Source organism: Leptosomus discolor, chromosome 10, assembly GCF_034619465.1.
Source record: "Leptosomus discolor isolate bLepDis1 chromosome 10, bLepDis1.hap2, whole genome shotgun sequence".
NCBI lineage: Eukaryota > Metazoa > Chordata > Aves > Leptosomiformes > Leptosomidae > Leptosomus > Leptosomus discolor.
Genome location: NC_141400.1, coordinates 20643880 through 20664508, shown reverse-complemented (window position 1 = coordinate 20664508; position 20629 = coordinate 20643880). Strand labels below are relative to the sequence as shown.

General features: G+C 42.5%; 1 protein-coding gene across 2 annotated transcripts in view; it reads left to right on the top strand.

The window, feature by feature from the left end:
- Positions 1-20629, top strand: part of NR3C1 (nuclear receptor subfamily 3 group C member 1) — a 69515-nt gene that overhangs the window by 33943 nt on the left and 14943 nt on the right. For both annotated transcript variants that reach the window (XM_086470975.1, XM_086470974.1), the window contains exons 3-5: positions 9911-10074; positions 14090-14206; positions 18936-19214. In XM_086470975.1, coding sequence (XP_086327101.1) covers positions 9911-10074; positions 14090-14206; positions 18936-19214 — 560 coding nt within the window. The remainder of the gene's footprint in view (positions 1-9910; positions 10075-14089; positions 14207-18935; positions 19215-20629) is intronic.

The window sequence follows — 20629 nt, the reverse complement described above, 5'->3', positions numbered from 1 at the left end:
TGCTCTGCATGTAAATGTATTATTTTCATTGACAAGAAAGTGTGAAAGCCTATGCCAAGGGTAAAGCCACTTTGTGCAAGGCTTCGTACAGACCAACGAGGAAATGGAGTTTGTGCACTGAAGAATTTACCATCTGACTTTTTTAGATTCAGTTCCACTTTTAAACAGAGCTTCCTTGAAGGTCTGTAGAAAGAATTAAGGAAGAAACATTCCTTTCTACTTCTCTTGCCCTGCTGCCATCTTTCCCTCCTCCTCAGAGTTAAGTTTTTATTTCTGCTTTCTTATTTGTGTTCATTGATTTGTATTTCTTTTAATAGTTAGTTTTTTCAGCAAAGCAGAAAATAGTTATGCAGTGCTGATAAAAACATGAAGTGTGTAGAATAAGTCTGTCTGTACGCATTCAGAAAAGTCGGTGTCTGGCTTGCTGTTGGAGGGTTTCACTGGCAGCAGAAGAGTCTTGATTTTATTTATCTTTTCCAAAATAGCAGAAATTAACTTTCTAATTACCAGTCTAAATTTATTTATAGCTCTATGACTCAATTTGACTGTGCGAAGTATTATCCTGCAGCTTTTAAAATATCTATTCTGTTACTATTGCAGTTTAGTTTAATCTTTTACTGCATTTCTTACAGTGCCATTAATATTTTTCCATGTAAGTTAACATCAGCTTTCCAGATGTCTCTTGCCTTCTTTCCTAGCAACATCATTTTGGCAGCCTGTGACTGCAGTCCTGTGATTGACACGAGCAGTCACGATCAGAAGAGCAGAGCAATGTACAGAGCTCACGCTGAGGTCATTAATGGAACAAATCCTGTTTAATATTTTAAGTTCAGCTCCTCTGGTGCCACATTAATAAGGTGCTGTAATAAGCAGTAAAATACTTTCCTGATAATGTACTGACTGTATAGGATGAGCTAAAACGCTGTGACTGATCTAAACTCTGGTCTAATAACGACAGAATATCTCTGCAAGAGTTCTGCTGCCTTGTTGAATTCAGTGTGCTAGCAAATTAAATCAGCATGTTAAAGGACCTGTGTTTAAGACAGTAAATTTTTGGTGGGTACGTTGGCTCTTGGTTAGGTTGCTAGGTTCAGAAAACTAAGAAAACTGCCTCCAAGGGAGTGTCACACAGGTAAAACATACCGCTGTGGCCGCTGAGATCGGAAGCAGTGCTGGCTGTATTCAGAGATTGAACAGACTAGGAACGATTTTGTGTATTGTGCCTAAAATTTAAAAAAAAAAAAAAAATCACAAATCTAATTCTGATTAGATTTTTGAGATTTCTACTACTGAGCGCATATTGGTCTTGCAGCCTTCCTCGTTAGGGTCTCTTTGCAGAGACATTGCTTGCACCTTGATTCATAAGCGCAGAGTGCGTACGTGTGCAGATAAAGCTGGATGTGTCTCCAAGATTGAGTTCTTGAAAGTCAGGTTTTTAGCTGATCCACAGCCTGTCTGTGAATATATGTAGGTCAAATGTGTATTTTGTTCTCTGGCAAGCATAAAGAATTAGGATGGCCCAGGATGATTTGATTCCGTATTTTTATGCAAAGTTTTTATTTAAATATAAAGGTACTGGCTTCTGTCTTAGTTTTTTTTTCTTTTTGCTGCCTTTTTATTTAGGGAAGTAAGGATGCACAATGAAATTTAAAAAAAAAAAAAAAAAAACAAACCCAAAAAAACCACAAAAAACTTTGGAAAAATATGCATAAATTGATTCATATAGAAATTAAGTCCTACCCTTGAAGGTAAGGCTTCTTGGCTGCTTTACTGGAGCACTGTCATAAACGTAAAAGTTTAGAACATATAATTTAATTATCATATTCTGGTCATAAATAGTTCAGGGCTGTAGTATATTTGAAATCCCAAGAGCTCTAGCTAAGGTTGCAGCTGCAACATCAATTACCATTTATCCATTCCAAGAAAGCTTTGCCTGTGCCCTTGAAACCTTTACGTTCTGGAGAGTATCCAAAAGGGGGGGGGGGAAAGTCGCCTCGCTCACTTGCGTTAGTGTTTCTTTCTCACTCCTGAGCGAGCTCTAAAATGGTAGCGGACGCCATTTCAGAGCGGGGAGAAGGGGTGTCTTTGGTGCCAGTGGCTCCGGCGCTGCCGGAGGCTCCGCCAAGCCCGCCCGGTGCTGGCGTGTGGCCGAAAGGGAGCACCGAGTCACCTGGGGTGGGACACGCGCCCGTGGGGTGGAATCAATGCCGCGCCGAGCTGGGGAGAGAGGAAAGGACCCGATGCCCACGGGGAGCCTGCGCTGGCTCGTGTGGTGGGGCTGCTACCCCGGCGCCGCCTCGGGATTCTCTCCAGACTGTTATTCTGTTAACGTGCTGTTTGTATTTGCCTGTGCTCTCAGGTTTTATTTTTATTTAATGGAGTATAATTTAGGAGAAATGAAACAATACGTGCTTTGGTGCTTCAAAGGCCGCTCCCTGCGGCCTCTGCCTAGAGCTGGGCAGCACAAGCTCCCCGTGAAGCCTGTTCCTAACACGTGGTTGTCGTTGAAGCTCTACAAAACACATACGATGACCGTATCTGCTTCTCCAGAGCAGCAGGTCGTGTCCAGGCTGGCGCGTGGTGTCGGGGGCGTGCTGTGTTCCCGGCTCGCACGGGTGCCCGTCCCTTCTCCAGCAGCCGCAGTCGGTCGTGATGCCGGTGCTCTGGCGAGGTACCAGAGTGAGCTTGGGTGTGCAGGGGTGGGCTTGAGCCAGGTGAGGAGAAGGCAGGACTTCAGTGCGTTCAGAGCTTCTATGTGCTGGGTTTTCTAGTGAAGTGTTATGTCTTCATACACTGACAGAGAACAGAGCTTAGGTGTGCAGTTCAGGTGGTTCTTCAGACCCCTGGGCTGTGTGGGGATCAAACCTCGGCAGCACCACGGTTTGACTGGTGCTATACACCGGTACTTGCGGGAAAGGTGTGCATCCCAACTGATTTTGTTTGATAATAGTAAGAGTACTTTTATATGTAAAATCTTTCATAATGGACATACGTAAAACCTTTTCTTGGTGTGAAATGAAGTCGCTTTTTTGCTCTGAAGTCAGCCTGGATACTTTGGTCAATGTCCTTGTTATGATGTACCTGAGTTGTTGGAAACAAAACAAAAACAATTACAGTATTTGAGGTGACTTTACACAAAACAATGACTCCTACAGTCTGCTTCAGTTGTATTAAAGGGATGGTAAAATGCGTGTTGTTCTGCAGGTGGTTAGTTGTGAGACTTTGCTGCTTTAGGTGTGTCTCCTATTTTAATTTTTTCTGTGAATTAGACTCCCAGTGCTCCACTGTAAGTTAGCGATAAAATTTATCCCAATGTAGAGACAGTGTCAGGAGGAGGTACGGTGACACCTGCCAATCTGATAGTGAAATAACATGTTTCTCTGCTACAAGTTCCAGTATCCAGCAGTGAAGCAAATTTGGCCATGGCCTTTCTTTCTGGGTGACCCATTCCTCATGTTGGTGTTATCTTGGTCGTGTTAGAGGCATGTGCATGAAACTAGACTGTGAGTTCAAAAACTGTTTTCCTGGTTTATCAAGTCATGATTATGGCATTTATCTGGGTGCGCGATAAAGGGAATGGTGTTAATCATCTTGGCTTTCAGAGGGGCTGTAAAACAGTAACACTGGCTGCTTTTATTCCCAGGCTGTGGTTAAACGCTGTAATCTGTAGTAGCTTTTTAATTTATTATGGCACCACTGGGGACATGCTTGTAATCAGAACAGTGCTTTTACCAAAGCAATTCAGTTCTCTGTTTTAAGTACAAAATGGGAAAGAAAACTTGTACAGAACCTACCTTTTCTTGAGTTCTTTGTAGGGCTTGTTTGTTTGGGTTCGCGGGTGTTGTGTCCATTCAGGCAGTCAGCAGGAATGTTGAGTCCGCGCCCCGGGACCCCTTTGACTTCAGGTGAGTCACCGTGGGTTTAATGCCCACCGATGGTAGGTGAGCTGCCCACCCTCAGTGGTGGCCAGACAAACCAAGGGTGTCTGCAGGCAGCTTGGGAGGAAAAGGTTGGTTCTTACCAGCTTGGACCAATTTGCATCCTCCTTAGACTTCAGCGAGTACATTAGAAGAGACCATCGTAAACAGTGGTTCAGGGTCTCAGCAAAATGCATTTTTGAAATTATTTTCACGTGGCAAATGTACTTTTATTTTAATATTGTAATGAAAAGCATAGTCAGTAGCCTTGTTTTAAAATTTTTCTGTGCTTGAACTGAAAACTACTTTCCTGCCTAAGAGGATATAAAAAATAATTAGTAGTTTCTCTAGTTAATAAAGAAATAAGCAAGCAATTCAAAAAATGTAATCAGTCGGTGTATGCAGCTGAGTGTTTACATTGTTCTCGGTGCTAGCAGATAAGAATGAGGCCCAGATGGCAATGACATTGAAAATCATTTCTTTACTCTTAGTTTGGCGATACTACTTAAACAGATAAGTAACTCGCTTTTAAGAATGTGTTCGTTCCACACTGAGGTGACTTCTGCTGGAGAACCAGGAGTGACGGCGTGCGGCGGTTTTGGTCTGCATCACGCCGAGTGAATGCAACTTGGGAAGCCGTGGATTAGAAGTAGGAGCAAAACGAATAGTCTCTGTACCCTGCTTTAAGTTTAACTAACAAATACAGCCAAATTTTGAGCTGTTTCTTCCCACCCTAGACATATGCATCCATTTCTTTGCTTTGAGTTGGCAGTTGGACACGAATAGCATTTTTTTACAGGTTTTTAGGAGCAAGTGTTCTGGTTTTTTAACTTGTAATACCAGCAGGGAACACCTTAGTTGTCTGTATGTCTGAAAAGAACTGGTATTGTGCATTTTCCCTGAACTTTTCTTCAGGGTAGATTTTCTTTTTTTTTTTTTTTTAAAGGTGAAAATTGCGAAGCTGACAGCTGCCTCTGACTAGCGGCCCCACAGATTAACTGAGATGCCCCTTCCCCTGTTCTGTAGCTTGCAGCCATTTTCCTTAAATGGAGTTAGCTTTTAAATGTTAGCCAAGTTCTCTTCTCGTTGCACATGTGTAACTTGCTATTGGTGCTGACGTAATTTGCATTTTTTAAAAGAATTTACCCTTCAGTAGACCTGTGCTAGGGCTGCACGCAGTTTCAGACAAACAAAATGTGAGCAAGGCTCATTGATCATCCGAAGCTTTCCTGTGCTGGTGAAGAGCTGCAGGATGTAGACTGTAAATGACTAGTAGTTTTAGTTGCTGAAAGTATTTGTCTCTCCGGTGTCTTGCTAGAGGGTTCTTTTGTTTAATAATGTAAAGTAACAGGAAGGTAGTATGTTTATTAAATAATATCATAGTGTTGTAGGTTCGATGTATGGGGGTGTGCCCATTCTCTGCTGTATCAGGAGGTTCATATTCTTCATGGTAAAGGGAGAAGGAAGAGGAAAAAGCAAATGTTTCCTTGAGTAATGAAGGACTGCGCTGGAGGCAGGTTTCTTCAGAAGAGCTAGTAACTTTCTCTGCCCCATCTTTCTGCTCCGATGTTGGTAGCTGATGGCAGGGCTGTGAGTCTGCGGGTCGGTCTCCCGGCTGTGACAGCCTCGCCGGAGGAGCGTGTCCCCTGGGCCTGGCCGCTGGCCTCCGCGATGGACGGGGACCCCGAGAAAGGAGAACTTCACACTGCCATAAATGTTACCACACCCGACTTCAGTAAAGTTTGAACCTTGAGCCTGGCTTGAAAGTCTCTGGTAAATGATTAATGCAGAAACAGCTTTGGTTAAACAACTTGAGTTTTTACAGAGCTTGTAACGTGGCCACATCTTCTTTTCTTTAGGTCTTTCTGGTTTAGCCCTGAATGTTTCCTTGACTGGAAACAACAAATGTATCTGTACAAATGAATAAAATCAGATTATATATAAACAGCTTCTGAAAGTAGGCGGACCCTTAAACAAATAACACCTTGCCTCCCAAAATAAAATTTATTTATTTAAAGTTTTTACGAATTTGGAACTCTTAAAATTTGGATTTATTTTCCTCTCTCATCTATGCCTCTTTTATTGACTTAAGAATCATAGTTTATTAGGGGTTTTTTTGAGTTTAAAAACATTTCTGCAAATAACTGAAAGATAACTTTTTTATTATTGTATTAGCTCAGAGTGTAATTTCCCTCCCTTACCTCTTCCCTAGGAAGTGGTTGTTTGTCTTCTACTATGTATAACTTTATGAGTAAAATACTTATGTCAAACACCAAGCTAGTTTGTTGTGGCTCTTGCAGGAGTCCTTATGCACTATAACCCCTCCTGTTCTCCACGTTTCAGGCAAGCAGAATTGTGTTTTACACAACCGAGGGACTGTCGGTGTCTGGCAGGTTTCCACACAGTTAGTAAATATTGGCCTTATCTGATACAGCCAGGTTTGAAAAGATGTGCCAGAAGCGCAGATTAGGTTGCTGGCTACTGCTTTATTAATCAATGTAATAATTTATTTTTAGTTTTGTAAGTCGTATCATCTGTTTTCTTTCTCATATTACATTTTCTATGGTACTGGTACAGAAAATGAGCCCTGTTTAAAAATTAAAAGTGATTGAAAAGTTTCAGTGGAATAGGTTTGGCAATACCATAGTTTTTATGACAGCTGATGAATGTTTCCTTAAAAATGCTTTTGTCAGAAATTCGTAAGGTATGAAGAGTTTAATTTTTGTATCTAAATTAGCTGTCTTCAAAACTATGCCTAGAAAGATCTTTCCATCTTTTTCTGGTTTTAATCATTTTAATGAAGTGAAGTTCTCGAGTTATATATTCCTTATTTAAAATCATAGGCTCCCAGCCTATATTTCAGTGTTTAAACTGAGATCTCTGGGATAAGAAAAGGAGCTACTGGGTGGGCCTAAAACTTGAGAGAAAATACAGCAACTTACAGTGGCTTTCGACTGGCCAGGGATTACTGGTTTTAATAGGGGGGTTTGTTTGGTTTTGAGGGAAGTGTTAATTTTTTTTTTTTTTTTCTATGGCCCTACAAAGTGGAGAAATAATTTAATTCCTTTTTCCGAAGGGGTCAGTAAGTTGGGGGGGGTGAGGGGGGAACCCACCCCAACAAACCAAACCAAAGAAGAAAGCACCATCAGTATCGCATGGAGGGAAGCAAGGCTTTGTAGTCAAAATTGTTTTTCTAATTAGATAGAAAAGCTGTGAGGGAGCGAAGATCCAGGTAGGGATTCTCAAGCCTGGGGTTGCTCTGTGTCTCTGGATTCCTTCTGAGATCCTGGTGGGACAGCAGAGCCGCCCCAGCCCCAAGGAGACGTGCACGCTGTGCTGCTGGGCGGGCTGCACTGCCCGTGCTGGGGGTCCGCTCTGCGCTCCTGCGGCAGTCTGGAGGGCACGGCCGGCTTACCTCGGCGTGCGGAGCGCGGCTCAGGTCTGCTGGGACGGGCAGGAGCACCCAGCGGGTGTGCTGTGTGCATGGTCCATGTCGAACACGTGCACTGGTTCCAGTCACCTGGCACGGAAGGGTCTCTTCAGCCGGAGGAGCTGGGCATCCCTGGGCTCCGTGGGCGGGGGGCTGCAGCGTGCCTTTCTTCAGAGTGTGTGCCAGCGCTGGAGCTGTGCGTGAAGGCTGCAGGGTTTCTGAAAAGGCTGGTTGGTGTTAACCAAACACCGCACCTTTATGAGAAGAGGCAGAAGTAGGTTGGAATCCACAGCTTCCTTAACCATCAAGTTTCTTTTCCTGCAAACCCATAGCCGTGAGTTTCTATCAGCCAATTTCCTCAGCAGAGGAGATGGAGCCACGTAAACAGCAGCTCCCATCGTTACAGTACTCATTCCTAGAGCGCCTCTGCACTGAGGAAGGCAGACGTGCTTTGCAGAGATTAGGATGAGCCTGTAATTAAAGCTGTATGTGTTTGTGAGGACATTAAATAAATGTAACCAGGTTGAATTACATGCTGCCATTGCTTGAATGTTGAGTGCTGGGTTGTGCAACCCTAGTGTTTTACTACAGCTTTCTGCTCTTTAAAAGAAGACAAATTAATTAGAAAACACAGAAAAGCTGTCCTATGGATCATGATCAGGATTACAGTCAGTGACTGCTACTTCACTTGACAGACAAGCTGATGATGGTTGTCAGCCTCTTTGTAGAGTGATAGAGTAGAAGAAGTGTTGCAGCATTTCATAAATATTTTCTGAACGCAAAGCAGCGATGTGATGGATTTTAGTTCTTGTCCAAGTTCTGCAAAACAGCATTCTTTTCTGGGTGGGATTTTTTCTTCCCTTTTTCCTCAAGGTTGACTCATTCTGCTTCATTCCCACTGCCAGCCTTTCCTGCTGAAGCCTTCGCACCACCCTTGTTCTGGTCTTATTCTTCTCTCTTGCTTCCCACAGCTATTCCAGCGTGTTCAAGCTGTTGCCAAGCTCGTGTCTGGTTTTTCCTTTTCCGCTCGGCCCTCTCTGCTCTAGCTTAGATACAGGTCACCTTCTCCCCTAGCTCGTACCAGACTCTGGTTTTTAGGCGGTTCTATGTGTACCTCAGCTCTTTGCATGCCTGGACAGTCTCATTTTTTTCCCCTAACACAAGTAATTTTAGCTTTTCTCTGCCTTCTGGTTCCATATTTTTCAAAGCGTGGACTTTATTGACACATTTATTCTGGTTTGACTTTTATCCCTCTATTCAAGCGGAAGGATTCCCGCTCCATGTCTGCTTTTATTATCGAACTCCCTCCTGGTGTGAGCAAACGTGACAGCAAAAGTCCTTTTATTGCTGGACCGGCCACTTTTCGGTTGCTCTCCGGGGATGGGGGACATGGAGGTGACCTGTTCAAAAGTAAAGCCTGCTGCAGTGTTTTCATTTGGGCTGCAATTTTAAGGTTTTTGTGAATTTTGGGGTTTTTTTTTTAAATATGTGACCAAATCTGGAAAGACTTTCTTGAGGAGAGGAAAAGGAATTTTCCATGCAAAAGCCAGCCCACGTACGAATGTTAAGCCACATCGGGGAACGTGGATGTTCTGGAGGGTTTCCAAGTAAAGGCACCAAAGTCTTAAAAATAGTGTTATTTCTAGCTTCATCTGGAAGGTGGCTGGAACTCTGTTGGACAAAATTTCCTATGAAGATCACTTTAAGTGAAGCATACAGTACGGAAATTGCATTTTAAAAGTTTAAAACTTTGTGAAAATACACTCGGCAAAATGGGCCTTGTCACAGGAGGCGTTGGGCGGCCTTCAGCAGGTAATGTGTCGGGTTTGGCTGTGGTGTTGAACGAGCTGAATAAGATTAGCCTCTGAACTTTGGCACAGCCAGCGTTGCTTCAGCCCTTATGATTAGAAGCAGGTCGAAGGTGATTACAGTAGATTGTTTATTGTTCTAACAGTGGTTTATTTTTTTTGTTAAAGAACTAACCTTGCATTTGTAGATGGCCTGTGTGTTTATGTATGAAAACCAGATCCTGAAATTAGGAATATATATTCTCTTCCTGAAATTAGGAATCCTGAAATGCTGGCGTGAAATGGTCATTTATTGCTGTGAATATGTATCAATAGATGGCTTCATTTGCGCAGCTTCTTGCATGATAGTATCCCAGTAGAAATCCTGTGATGATGCTGGAAATGAAGCTCTTGTAGGACTCGAAGCAGATTGCAGGGAACGTGACAGTAATGAAAACAACATGGAATGCGAGCGTGGTTTAAGAGTCAGTTTTAAAGGCTGGGATAATTGTGCAAGAAACTTGGCTTCGGAACTGTGTCAGGGAAGGAATCCTGACCTAGTCAAATAGGCCGTGAAAAATCCATACAGCTTTCCTTAGGTTTTACAAAAGTTGTTGTTTAACTGTTTCAGGGTGTAGTGAACTTTGCGTGCAGAACTGTTATATCTGAGGATAAGAGCAATCCGTATCTTGCAGCTACCGCTATTATGTTTGCCAGTATCCCACAGATCTTAATTAAAAGTATTTCTATGGTTTTTTGTTGGTTGTTTTTGTTAGCCCTGGAATGAGATCAGATGTAAGCTCTTCTCCATCCACAACCTCAGCGACTACGGGACCACCTCCCAAGCTTTGTCTTGTTTGCTCTGACGAGGCCTCTGGGTGTCATTATGGTGTTCTGACTTGTGGCAGCTGCAAAGTGTTCTTCAAAAGAGCTGTGGAAGGTAAGGCATGTTTTGATGAATCTGGTGTTTAAAAATATAAAATCCACACACATATCATCCACGTTCAAAACCAGTCCATTTTATCTTACTGGAATCCATGTTTTCGCCAGAAACCTACTGGAAAGTCCCATCCATTATATCACTGATCTTTTCATAGTAAATTACATTGATAATGGTGTATTGTCTGAAGCATAGATTCCATTTACATTTATAAAATGCTCCCATTCACTCACAGTGTAAAAGGATGTCTTGTTGTCCTGGCTTTTTGTTTCTTCCATTTTCTTTCACTGTTGTTTTTGTTTATTTGTCCTATTTATATACAAATATTTGTCCGTGTGCATTAGATTTGTAAAGTATATGAAGTTTAAGTTTAATGTTAACTGGTTTGTGTACAAAACTGCACGTGAAATTCAATAACTGTCATTTGCAGGTTATGATAGTTTTGCAGTTTTTCCTATGAGCAATATTGGTTAAATTGTGTACGTGCCCATATGTTGTTTGCAGAGGTGACTGGGTGACAGGAACATGTGTGTGGTTTTGGATCATGAAGATTTCCCTCTAATCACAGGAAGAAAATCATTATCATTCTGGAAGACAGAGATGATGGAAAAGTAAATGTGACCCTGTAGAGTGTATGTCAGAATAAGTAATCTGTCATTTTGGGGCTGTGTAAGTAGCCATTTTGTAGTGAGCTAGGTTGGACCTCGGTGTCTGACTCTTCACTTCAGTATCAGAGAGATGCAGGAAAGTTAGAGGATGTTCTCGGTGTCTCTGCAAGGACAGTGATTCCTCTATACTGAAATTATGTCGTTCTTAGTTACAACCTTACAGGGTTTTTTTCCTGTCTCGTGCCTTCTTCACGCAGCTGTTACTGCATATTTTGAAGTGAATCGGTACCGGTTTTTTAGCGTTTTTGTAAGTTGGGTTTCACTGGAGAAGAGGGGAGGCTGTTTTGACAAAGACGAGCCACCATTCAGTCTTTCAGAAGAAGCACTTTCTCCCAGTTCCCAGCTCCGTGGGTGCAGTAGGGAGCTCTGTGGAAATGCAGAGCCTCTTGGAGGGGTCAGAAGAGTCAGGTTCATGTCGCAGTTTTTGCTAGTCACAAGGGGAAAGGATGGCAGTTCTGGGTGAAGCTGAAGCTGTTTCTGAAGTATAACAAGAGACAATAGGGGCTCAAGTGCAAAGCGCTGAGCTGTTGGGGCTCTCTGACTCCCAACTGGTCCTGTCTGGAGCTGCACTCCTGTTTAGAGCCGGGCTCTTTATTTAAAGCAAATAATCATCTGTATCTTTGATTAAAATAAGGTCACTGGATATCCCTCAGAAGTGTTATGTGGCAGCTGGGTCTATGTCATAGCGATGGTTTTGCACATCCTCAAACTTAAAACAAATCATGAAAGAAAGTATTGATACATGAAGAGATCAACCTAGTAATTCCTTCTGATGAGTGATGTGACTTGCCGCATCTTATATCAACTGTATTAATGTTAAAAATGTAAGCAGGCTTGTAGCTGAAAAACTGCAGTAAGTTCCTCGAGGCTTACCTCTGCTTTCGTTTTTATTGTTCTGCAGATTATCCCAACCTTAATCCTTCCGATTAGATATTGTGGATGTTTTCAGGAGCTCTTCCAGGATCTGTTAGTTCGAGTATTCACTTTAAGGAAGAAATAATTTGCTTTTGTCCCTTACAGGCATTTTTCTTATTGGGAACATATGTAAAAAGAATTTGTTCCTGCAATATCCTTGCCGGGCACCTGTTAGTATACAGATCAAGCTGACTCTGCACATTGGATCTCCAGCCTTTAGCCTGAAACCCTGTTTTGTACCTTTGTCTACACAAGCATGTAATGTGATGGAAATAGTTCCAGAAACTGGAAGTATCAGTATCTAGAAAATTGATATAAAAGGTATTTCTTTCAGCGAAGAGTAGAACTAGAGGAGAAGAGGAAGGATGAGGGTGGGACAGCAACTGTGTATTTATACGCAGTTCTTCACACAGATGGGCCTTTCTTCAGGAACCCAGGGTGGCCAAAGCCATCTTGTTCTAGTTCTTGTTTTTGTGGTGCTTCAGAGCCCTCGTGATTCAGCTCTCTAGTCCCAGAACCAACCCTGTTCACCTCCCAGCGTGTTACCCCACCCTCCTGCCAACCCAGATCTTCACCAGTCCTCCCCACCTCCGCTTCCTCGCCTTGCTTCAGATGTCACACCTCCCCTTCACGTCAGATTCCCCCAACACCTCTGCCGCCTGCTGTGCTCCAGATTGTCCTTGCTCTTCAGCATTTTTCATTCCCTCTCCCAAAATCCTTTGTCTGCAATTTCCAACCTTTGTACGCGCCCTTGTGCTCGAACGACCGACGACTCATTCGGTCTCGTAGTGCTTCAGAGCCCCAGGCACCGACTTGTGCAATGATGAAGAGTGTCCGGCCTCTCTATAAAATGCCCCTGTCTGCCGTAAATCCCCTTGAAACATCTCCGTTTGCTCACTACCGGTGTTCACCAGTGCGTTGTTTGTGGAGTATCTCTGGGGTTTGAGCAGCCAGGGCAACTGAAATGCATTCCCTTGTGCCACTGGCACGTCCTCCAGGCAGCAGTCAGATGTGAAGCAGGAGGTGGCATCAACTTCCCTTCATTTTTCCACGAAATCTTCGTGTGATAAGAAGGCTTTAATACAATGTAATGCAGAGAAATAGTGTAGCTTTCACCTAAAAAAGGCAAGAATAGGTAAGGAGTGAAGCTCTCTGTTAGAAAAAAATGGAACAGCTCAGGAAGATCGACAGCTGAAGCGTCTGCAACCACGGTCTCAGTGAACATCTCGGAGACGTGCAGTCGTAGTCTCTGTTCTGCTGCAGCGATGACAGATACTCATCCGTTGATGCGTACCTGTGTGTGTGTTGTCCGTCTTAGTGTGCGAATGCAAACAGAATCGTGGATCTATTTCCCAAGTCACCTTAACCACAAAGATTATACAAGGGTCAGCAAGGCTTCCTCCTCTTCACATGAAAAAATGGGGCGGGGGGGGGGGTCATTCAGAAAAACATTCAGGGCTTCCTTGGAGTATCAGCTTGAAACGTTTCACTGGGGAGGTTTGACTAAAGCCATAGTAATGGACTCTGCATATCCATAATTTTCGCAGCTGACTTGAAACAAATGCCTTAAACTTCCTCTTTTTTCTGTGAGAGGACTCTTAGTCTCCATTGTTAATAACAGTATTTGGAAAAGATGTTTGTTTCTCACAATCTTATACTATCGGCACTTTGAAATACAGTGTAAAAGCCTGGGTTGCAGCTTTCTGCCCTCTAAAGAAACATGTTTCTTGATCCCAACCTGGGAGAAGGATACATCTCTTAGGAATACCTTTCTCTAATACTGAGACATTTATTCATATAATTCAAATAATAAGAATAGATATCACTCTTCTTAACACTGCTCTTAACAGCTCAGAATTAGTTATTTTATTTATGTAGTTCAAGTTGCCGTATTTCCAGGGGTCAGTTTTGCTCTGAATCTGTGCATCCATAAAAATGTCAGAGAAGTTGGTTTGTCCAGTTCAGACTCCAAGAAAAACAAGGAGGAGGTTTCATGACTTTCAGAATGATGAGAGCTATGTCTGTGTCTCCGTAGAAATGTTTACATGTGTACTTTGAAAATGTGTTTATGAACATTGTTTACATCTCTTGTGAAACTGTTTAGGGAAGTGGGAAACATGCTAGAGAAGATAGCTTTGAGAAATGGAAGAGAAAAATAGTTTTGAAAACAGAATTTGCCTGATGTTAACAAATAGAAAATAGGATTTCTACTTAACTGTATTTGCTTTGGTGTCTAGATGTGGGAAGTCTGTTGGGTGTTTGGATAATATGAAATCATATGGATACTGGTCTTCCTTTTGCAAGAAATGACGTGCAGAAAGTAGAGGTGTCATATAGTCCCAGATCCTTAACGTTACTGGAAGAACGAATGATGTCACCTGCCACTCTAAGTGTAGAGCTAATGGTTCTTTTGTTTGTGTTTGTGACTACAGGGCAGCACAACTACCTGTGTGCTGGGAGAAACGATTGCATCATTGACAAAATTCGGAGGAAGAACTGCCCAGCGTGCCGCTACCGGAAATGTCTTCAGGCTGGCATGAACCTCGAAGGTAATGTAAAGTGTTTAAATCCCTTTATTTTTGGGTCCTCAATAATAAACCTCATTCTGCTTATGAAGCTAAAGCAATAATTTGAGCAGCACTTTAACGTGTTAAAAGTACGTACTGCATTTTATGGTGTGTGAGCATTTTAATGATAAGCAAGATTTTTTTTTTACACTAAAATTTCTCCTATACTTTCTTATCCATACTCAATTACCCTATCTCTCAGTATGTTCAGAAGTAGTGAGTCATACACAGAAGACAGGGTAATTTTTTATTCATGTCAGCACATAGACCTTGCTGCTTTTTGACTGAGTCTGAGCGCGCAGAACTCTAGGAGAGCTGCAGGGAGCAGTGACTCCTGCCTGCCTTACTCAGGAGAGCGACCTGACACTGAAACCACAGATGAGAGGGAAAGCCCGGAGGCACAGATCTGGAGTTGGGGCTTCTATCTTCAAACTGAATAAAAGGAAATTACTTTTGTTCATGCTGAGGATTCTTCTTAAATGTCTGTCAGAGTCTCTCTAGAAAAGATAGGTTAAATAAACAAATTTAAATGTTCCAGGACATGTTTGTTCTCTGCTAAGTCCTGGATGGCTTGTGAGAAACTGAAGACTGCATCAACTAGAGATTCAGCATCAGTGGTAAAATGGCATAAAGCATTTTTATTAGTGTCAGCTACGTTTTATGCTTGATATTTTTTTCCTTGAGCTGTAAAGACTAATACAGTACTTACTAGCATAGTTATCGTGGTGGTACTTGTATAATCAAAATTGTCAGATAAAAATGTCAAAAATGTATTTGTCAGATACAAATATGATTCATTTCATTTCAGTCAGTGGTAATATCCTTTGGTAAAATAGAAGTGGTAAATTATGTTAGAGATAGATGGTATGCATGTTGGAGTCTGCATTGGCACGTCCTTTCTTCCTCTCCTGCTTCCAGCCTCTCTCAGGAGGACAAACCACCATGTTTTCTGCCCCACAGTTGGCTTCTATATGCCCCTTTCTTCAGAGCAAAGGGAAGAACCCCAACAATCTGAAATGCTTCCTCCCTGTGACATGGTTACAAGTACATCCGTACTTCATGTTTGAGGTTTGCAGGGACGAGAGGAGGGTGCTGGTCCGTTTGTTGAGGTGTTGCTGTGAGCTGTGCGCAGGATGTGAGGGTGCATCTCTTTAACAGCCAAGATCGATGGTAGTGGGTTCTAAAATAGATCCTTAAAGTGCGTGAGGTTGTCAACAAACGTCTCCCTGGAGCCAGATTTAGCTTTGAGACACTCCCAGCGGGCTGAACCTCACAACTTCAGAGATAATAGCGGGGTAGTCCACTTGCCTGCTCTTGGTGCCCAGGGGGGAAAGATGCAGTGCCCTGCTGGGGTTGCTGGGACCAGCAGCAAATAGAGGTAACAGCAGAGCCTAAAGAAAGCTTAAAATAATGCAGAAGCCCGCAATTTTCACTTTGAGGTGGACAAGAATACATTTTAGTTTAAGACTCTTTTCTATTTTTTTCTCTTCGTAGTTGTTTACAGAATACATGTATCATATTCATGTATTTATCTGTATGAATAAAGCACCTTATTATGCGTATTAATACATCTAGCAAACCTTTTCTTTCCTGCACCAATTTATGTGAACTCTGTTTTTAAAGCAGACACCAAAATAGCTATCTCGGGCTCTAGGACGTGTTATTTGAGTTGCCTTTCTGCACCAAAGAAAATTAAAATTGGATGACGTCTGATACTTGCCACTTTTCCGCATGGAGTTTGGAGCCCTTCCAGCTATAGTTGGTTTGACTGCATTTTGGCACGGAGAATCCTAGAGAACAGTGGCTTTCTGGAGGGTGGATATTGTTATATAAGTTGTTGGAAAAAAGGCAGGGGGGGCTTTTATGGATGAGAGGGAAAAGAGATCTAGAAACTCAGCAACGTGAAAGTGGAAGAATCCAAGGTAGTGTGAAGTGGTGAAAAACAACCACGAAAACAGTGATTTATGGGACAGATCTGAACAGATGGTGAATTGGTCATACAGAAGAAAACTGGAAGGCAGCATAAAGTGCAGAAGAGACTGAAAAAGAGTTCCGTTTGTCTTGGCTATTTTAGGGTCACAGTTTGGGAACTACTGTTGTATAAAAGCTAATTAAATTTGCATACCTTTTAGACAGTAATTTCATTTTAAAAAGTCATCAGGTGCATCCTCAGTGCATAAGTAATGGTTATAAGCAAGCCAGCTAATGAATAGCAAGAGATCAAAATAACCTGGCGTGTCAGTCTGGAGGCCCCTTCCACTTGGCCTCACTTGCTGGTAGACGTCTTCCATGAATCTGTCCAGCCACGTTTTGAAGATCCCTGCATTTCTAATACCTGCAGGGAATTTCTGTTTACTGTTTTAGTTCCTACCTGCTCTTGTGCTGAGACAAAATGGCCCCTTGTCCACTAGAAACATGTCACTTGATAATTTTCTATTATAGTGTGGTTTATCATCAGTCGTACCTTTGGCCCTACTTACCACCCTTTTCTGGAACTTTGTATTACATGGTTTTTTGGGTGTAGGAGACTGGAAAAACATACAACTATCAAGCTGCAGGTACCAGAGATTTATACAGTAGACTAATGAGATTTTGTACTACAGCCTTGATTTCTTTGAGTTCTCATCTCCGCTTTCATCATTAATTGACCCTAGGCATTCCTTGGCACCCTTTCTCTTTCTGATGTGTTTGAAGAAAAGATTTATTGTTAGGTTTTATGCCTGTAGAAAGTAGGCTCATAATTTTTTTTGGCCTTTCATACTGCATATCGTAGTTAAACTGTTGGCAGTTTATGGGTTTTTTCTGCCATCTTAATTTTGCATTTATTTCATTTTTTTTGAAGGATCTCTTCCTCTTTCTAGTAATACTCGTTGCCCTGCTCTGTAACTGTGCTGGGTTTTGCTATTATAAATCCCGTGTTAGAAATGAGGTCCATGGTCTCCATGTCTATTTGGCAGCGTTTGGTCTTCAGCGTGGTGGTGGGAACGTTTCATCACCTCCCCGGACGGCAAACTGCCTGTTCAGGTGCCCAGGCCATCTGCCCAATGGGCAGGCAGGAGCTGTGTGCAGTACTGTACGGCCTGGGGGGTTGCCAAACTGCAGCAGGGGTCGGGCTTTTGGGGGAGGGTGGTTTGGTTTTAACAGAAAACCTTGGATGCTTTTATTTCCATTCCAAGTTTATCTGTATGGATTATCTTCTGTGATGTGCCCTGAGGAGCTGGTTTTAAGCTTGTGGTATTTTTATATTTGAAAATAAATTATAAAGAAATACATTATCTCAACCTTCTTTTTTTGTGAGTTACAACTACGTATCTAAGTCAGGTCTAGTAGCATAGCCTAATAAAAATTCTTGCATAATACTTTGTCTTATCAGATATATGTCTTTTGATTATAATTTTACCAGACTTTCTGGGCTGGAAGTGTTCCATACCAGGTGTCTGCATGGAGCTGAAGGCATGTGCGTATAAATCTAAGTCAAAGCAGTTTGTTTGCTTTTGAGAACAAGGCAATGGGACAAAAATTGCCAGAATGTTGAAAGGATTCTGGAGCAGCCGTTTCAAAATTTAGATGAGAATAACACGAAGCTCTTTGCTCCAAGGAAATAACTGTTGCTACTCCCCCATGACAGTCTTGGCAGACATGGCCAGTGCATAAGCCTTTGGGGAACTGCAATTTATACAAGGTCCATGGAGAATTTCTTCTCTTCAGCAGTTGGTTTCTGACGTCTCTGCCCTAGCCATGGGAGAAATGGGGTCAGGAGGGGGGTTTGCCTGTTGTTATGCTACAGAGTTGGTGCCTTTCTGATGATTCGAGATTTTAAAAGAGTCAGTAGAAACTTTGAACGTGAAACCCCGTTAACATGATGCTTTTACGTGCTACTGATCCATCTCGGAAGTTCCAGAACAGGAATCAATTAATTAATTGAGACACGGGAAAAGAACTGGGTTTCAGTTTGGTCTCTGTTAAACAGTGCGTTCAGCGTAGCGGCTGCATCCAGGGGAGCGGGAAGCCAAGCAGGAGACTCCATTATCGACAATACACTAATAAAATCATTGCTCCAACTTTTTGTAGTTTACAGTTAACATCTCTGTGTGATGTTTTATTTATTTGGCGAATGAGTTTTATGGTTTAATTATGCAGCAGTGATTTATATGCAAGAGATTTGGCAAGAGAAAAATCTCCTCCTGCCCAGCATTTTCAAAAAATGTTTTCCCTGGCTGGAGAGATTGAGTAACTTTTTACCCGTTTGTGGTTTTTGTTTGGTTTGTTTATTTATTTATTTCTTCTGCATAGTTTCTGTACTTAATATTTTAAGGAACTTAAAAAGTGCGTGGTTCTGCAAATAATTCCAAACAGGTGTCATGCTGTCACAGGAAGCATCACTGAAATTTTGCATGTAATAGGAATTGTAGGATCAGGCCATGTATTTTAAGATCAGCCTTGTAACGTACCTGCAGACGTTACTTAACATTTTGAAACATTAACATAAATGTGACTTTCATTAAAATGTAAGATAAACTTATTTTCACAGGAAGTTTAATTAGAATTAATGTGAAATTATTTACAGTTTTATGGAAAAATGCTTCAGCAGTTTCAATTGCCTGACCTGCAACTGCAGGAGAACAAAAGCAGCGTTTCCTCTGTTAGGTTTTTATTGCTGTGTGTGATTGCTTTCCATTGTCTAACCTGGGACTTACCAAAACTTTCCTAGCTCGAAAAACAAAGAAGAAGATAAAAGGACTTCAGCAGACGAGCGTGACAGGAGCGCGGGATGTGTCCGAAACGCCTGGAAACAAGAGCGTGGTCCCCGCGTCCCTGCCGCAGCTGACCCCCACCCTGGTCTCGCTGCTGGAGGTGATCGAGCCGGAGGTGCTGTACTCGGGCTACGACAGCACCCTGCCCGACTCCAGCTGGCGCATCCTGTCCACGCTCAACATGCTGGGAGGACGGCAGGTGGTGGCTGCGGTGAAGTGGGCCAAGGCCATCCCAGGTAAGGGGCGAGGAGTGCAGCCCTTTTATTGCCCTTCAAGGCTGGCTTCCTATGCAGTGCCCTTCAAAGCCTTCATAGATGAAGTTCTAGTAATATCTGTGTTTTGTTTGTGTCTCAAACACATCTGGGGTGGAAAAGCAGAAAAAGCACAGATGCAAAAATTGGTTTGCTGGCCCGACGAGTTAGGTCATTTTACGTGAACCCTTTGACCACTGAGTGTTAAAATTCATATTAAAATAGGGATTGTTTTGGGGTTTTTTTAAGTAATATAGAGAGCTATTTTTATTAGCTCTAGCTCCACCCCTTAGGTAATTACTTCTTGAGTATTTTTAGCAATGAGGTTCTGTTGGCTTCTACAGACTGGTACTGCTGTACTGGCTTGTCTAGGTCTGCGTTCATGGACCCCTCACCATATCTGTAGTTTTTTCTTGGCTGGAATGGGCGTATGAGCATTCAGTTCCAGGGTGGGAGTCAAGATGTTCGTTTTCTCTCAAGCACTGTAGCTACACAGTCACACTGACTGTCCCCTGGGGAGCGTGGAAGGCTTGTTGCTGGTTGGGCTCCTGCCCGAAGACACGGTAGCAGGTTCCATACAGAAGAAGTGATGTCAAATCTCAGCCTTGGACATAAGGCGTAGTGTGTCTGACAGAATATTCCTGACAGAATAGACACACGTGTTTTTCTCCCTTTCACTTCTACTCAGTACTGTTGGGTACCTGTTTTCAAAAACCCTGCCAAAAACACCTCCTTAATGCATATGTTGCCCAGGAATAACCTCACATAACCGGTCTGCCAAAAAAAAAAAAAATCTGATAATGACATTTGTGAGCCATTACGGTGTCTCTTTTGAGGCAGGGGACATAAACTAACAGTAGGAAAGAAAGGACAGTGAACTCAAATACATGTGTCCAGCAGGGATGTGAATAGAGCGATCTGTGTGTCTGTCGGGGCATTTCTGCAGTGGGGAGTGACGCTGGATTAGCTGCGGTCTGTGTTAGCAAAGTTCACATGTGCACACTTTCTTCTGGGGCAGATCTTGAGGAGACCATCTGGTATTCACAAACACACATTTAGGTACCATTTTTATAAAACAGCTCTGTGCTCATAATCTCTTCTGAACAGTTCCCTCATTAGACAAACCCTTCAGGTTAGAACATAGCGCTCTTAATGAAAATGCCAATCTTCTCTCTAATAATTATGTTAATGGGAACTATTCTTACAATTTTTAAATCTTTTTTTTTTTTTTTTTGGCTGATAAGGTGGTTCTTCCGGAGTGTTTAATTTGTATGTACTGCTGCTGGTTGTGCACCATCAAACACACCAGCACTAAGCCAGCATGGGTTGCCATACTCTTTAGTTGGGATTTCAAAATAACCTTTTCCTGAGGAGGGTTTGAGCAAAGATTTCAAGATTTG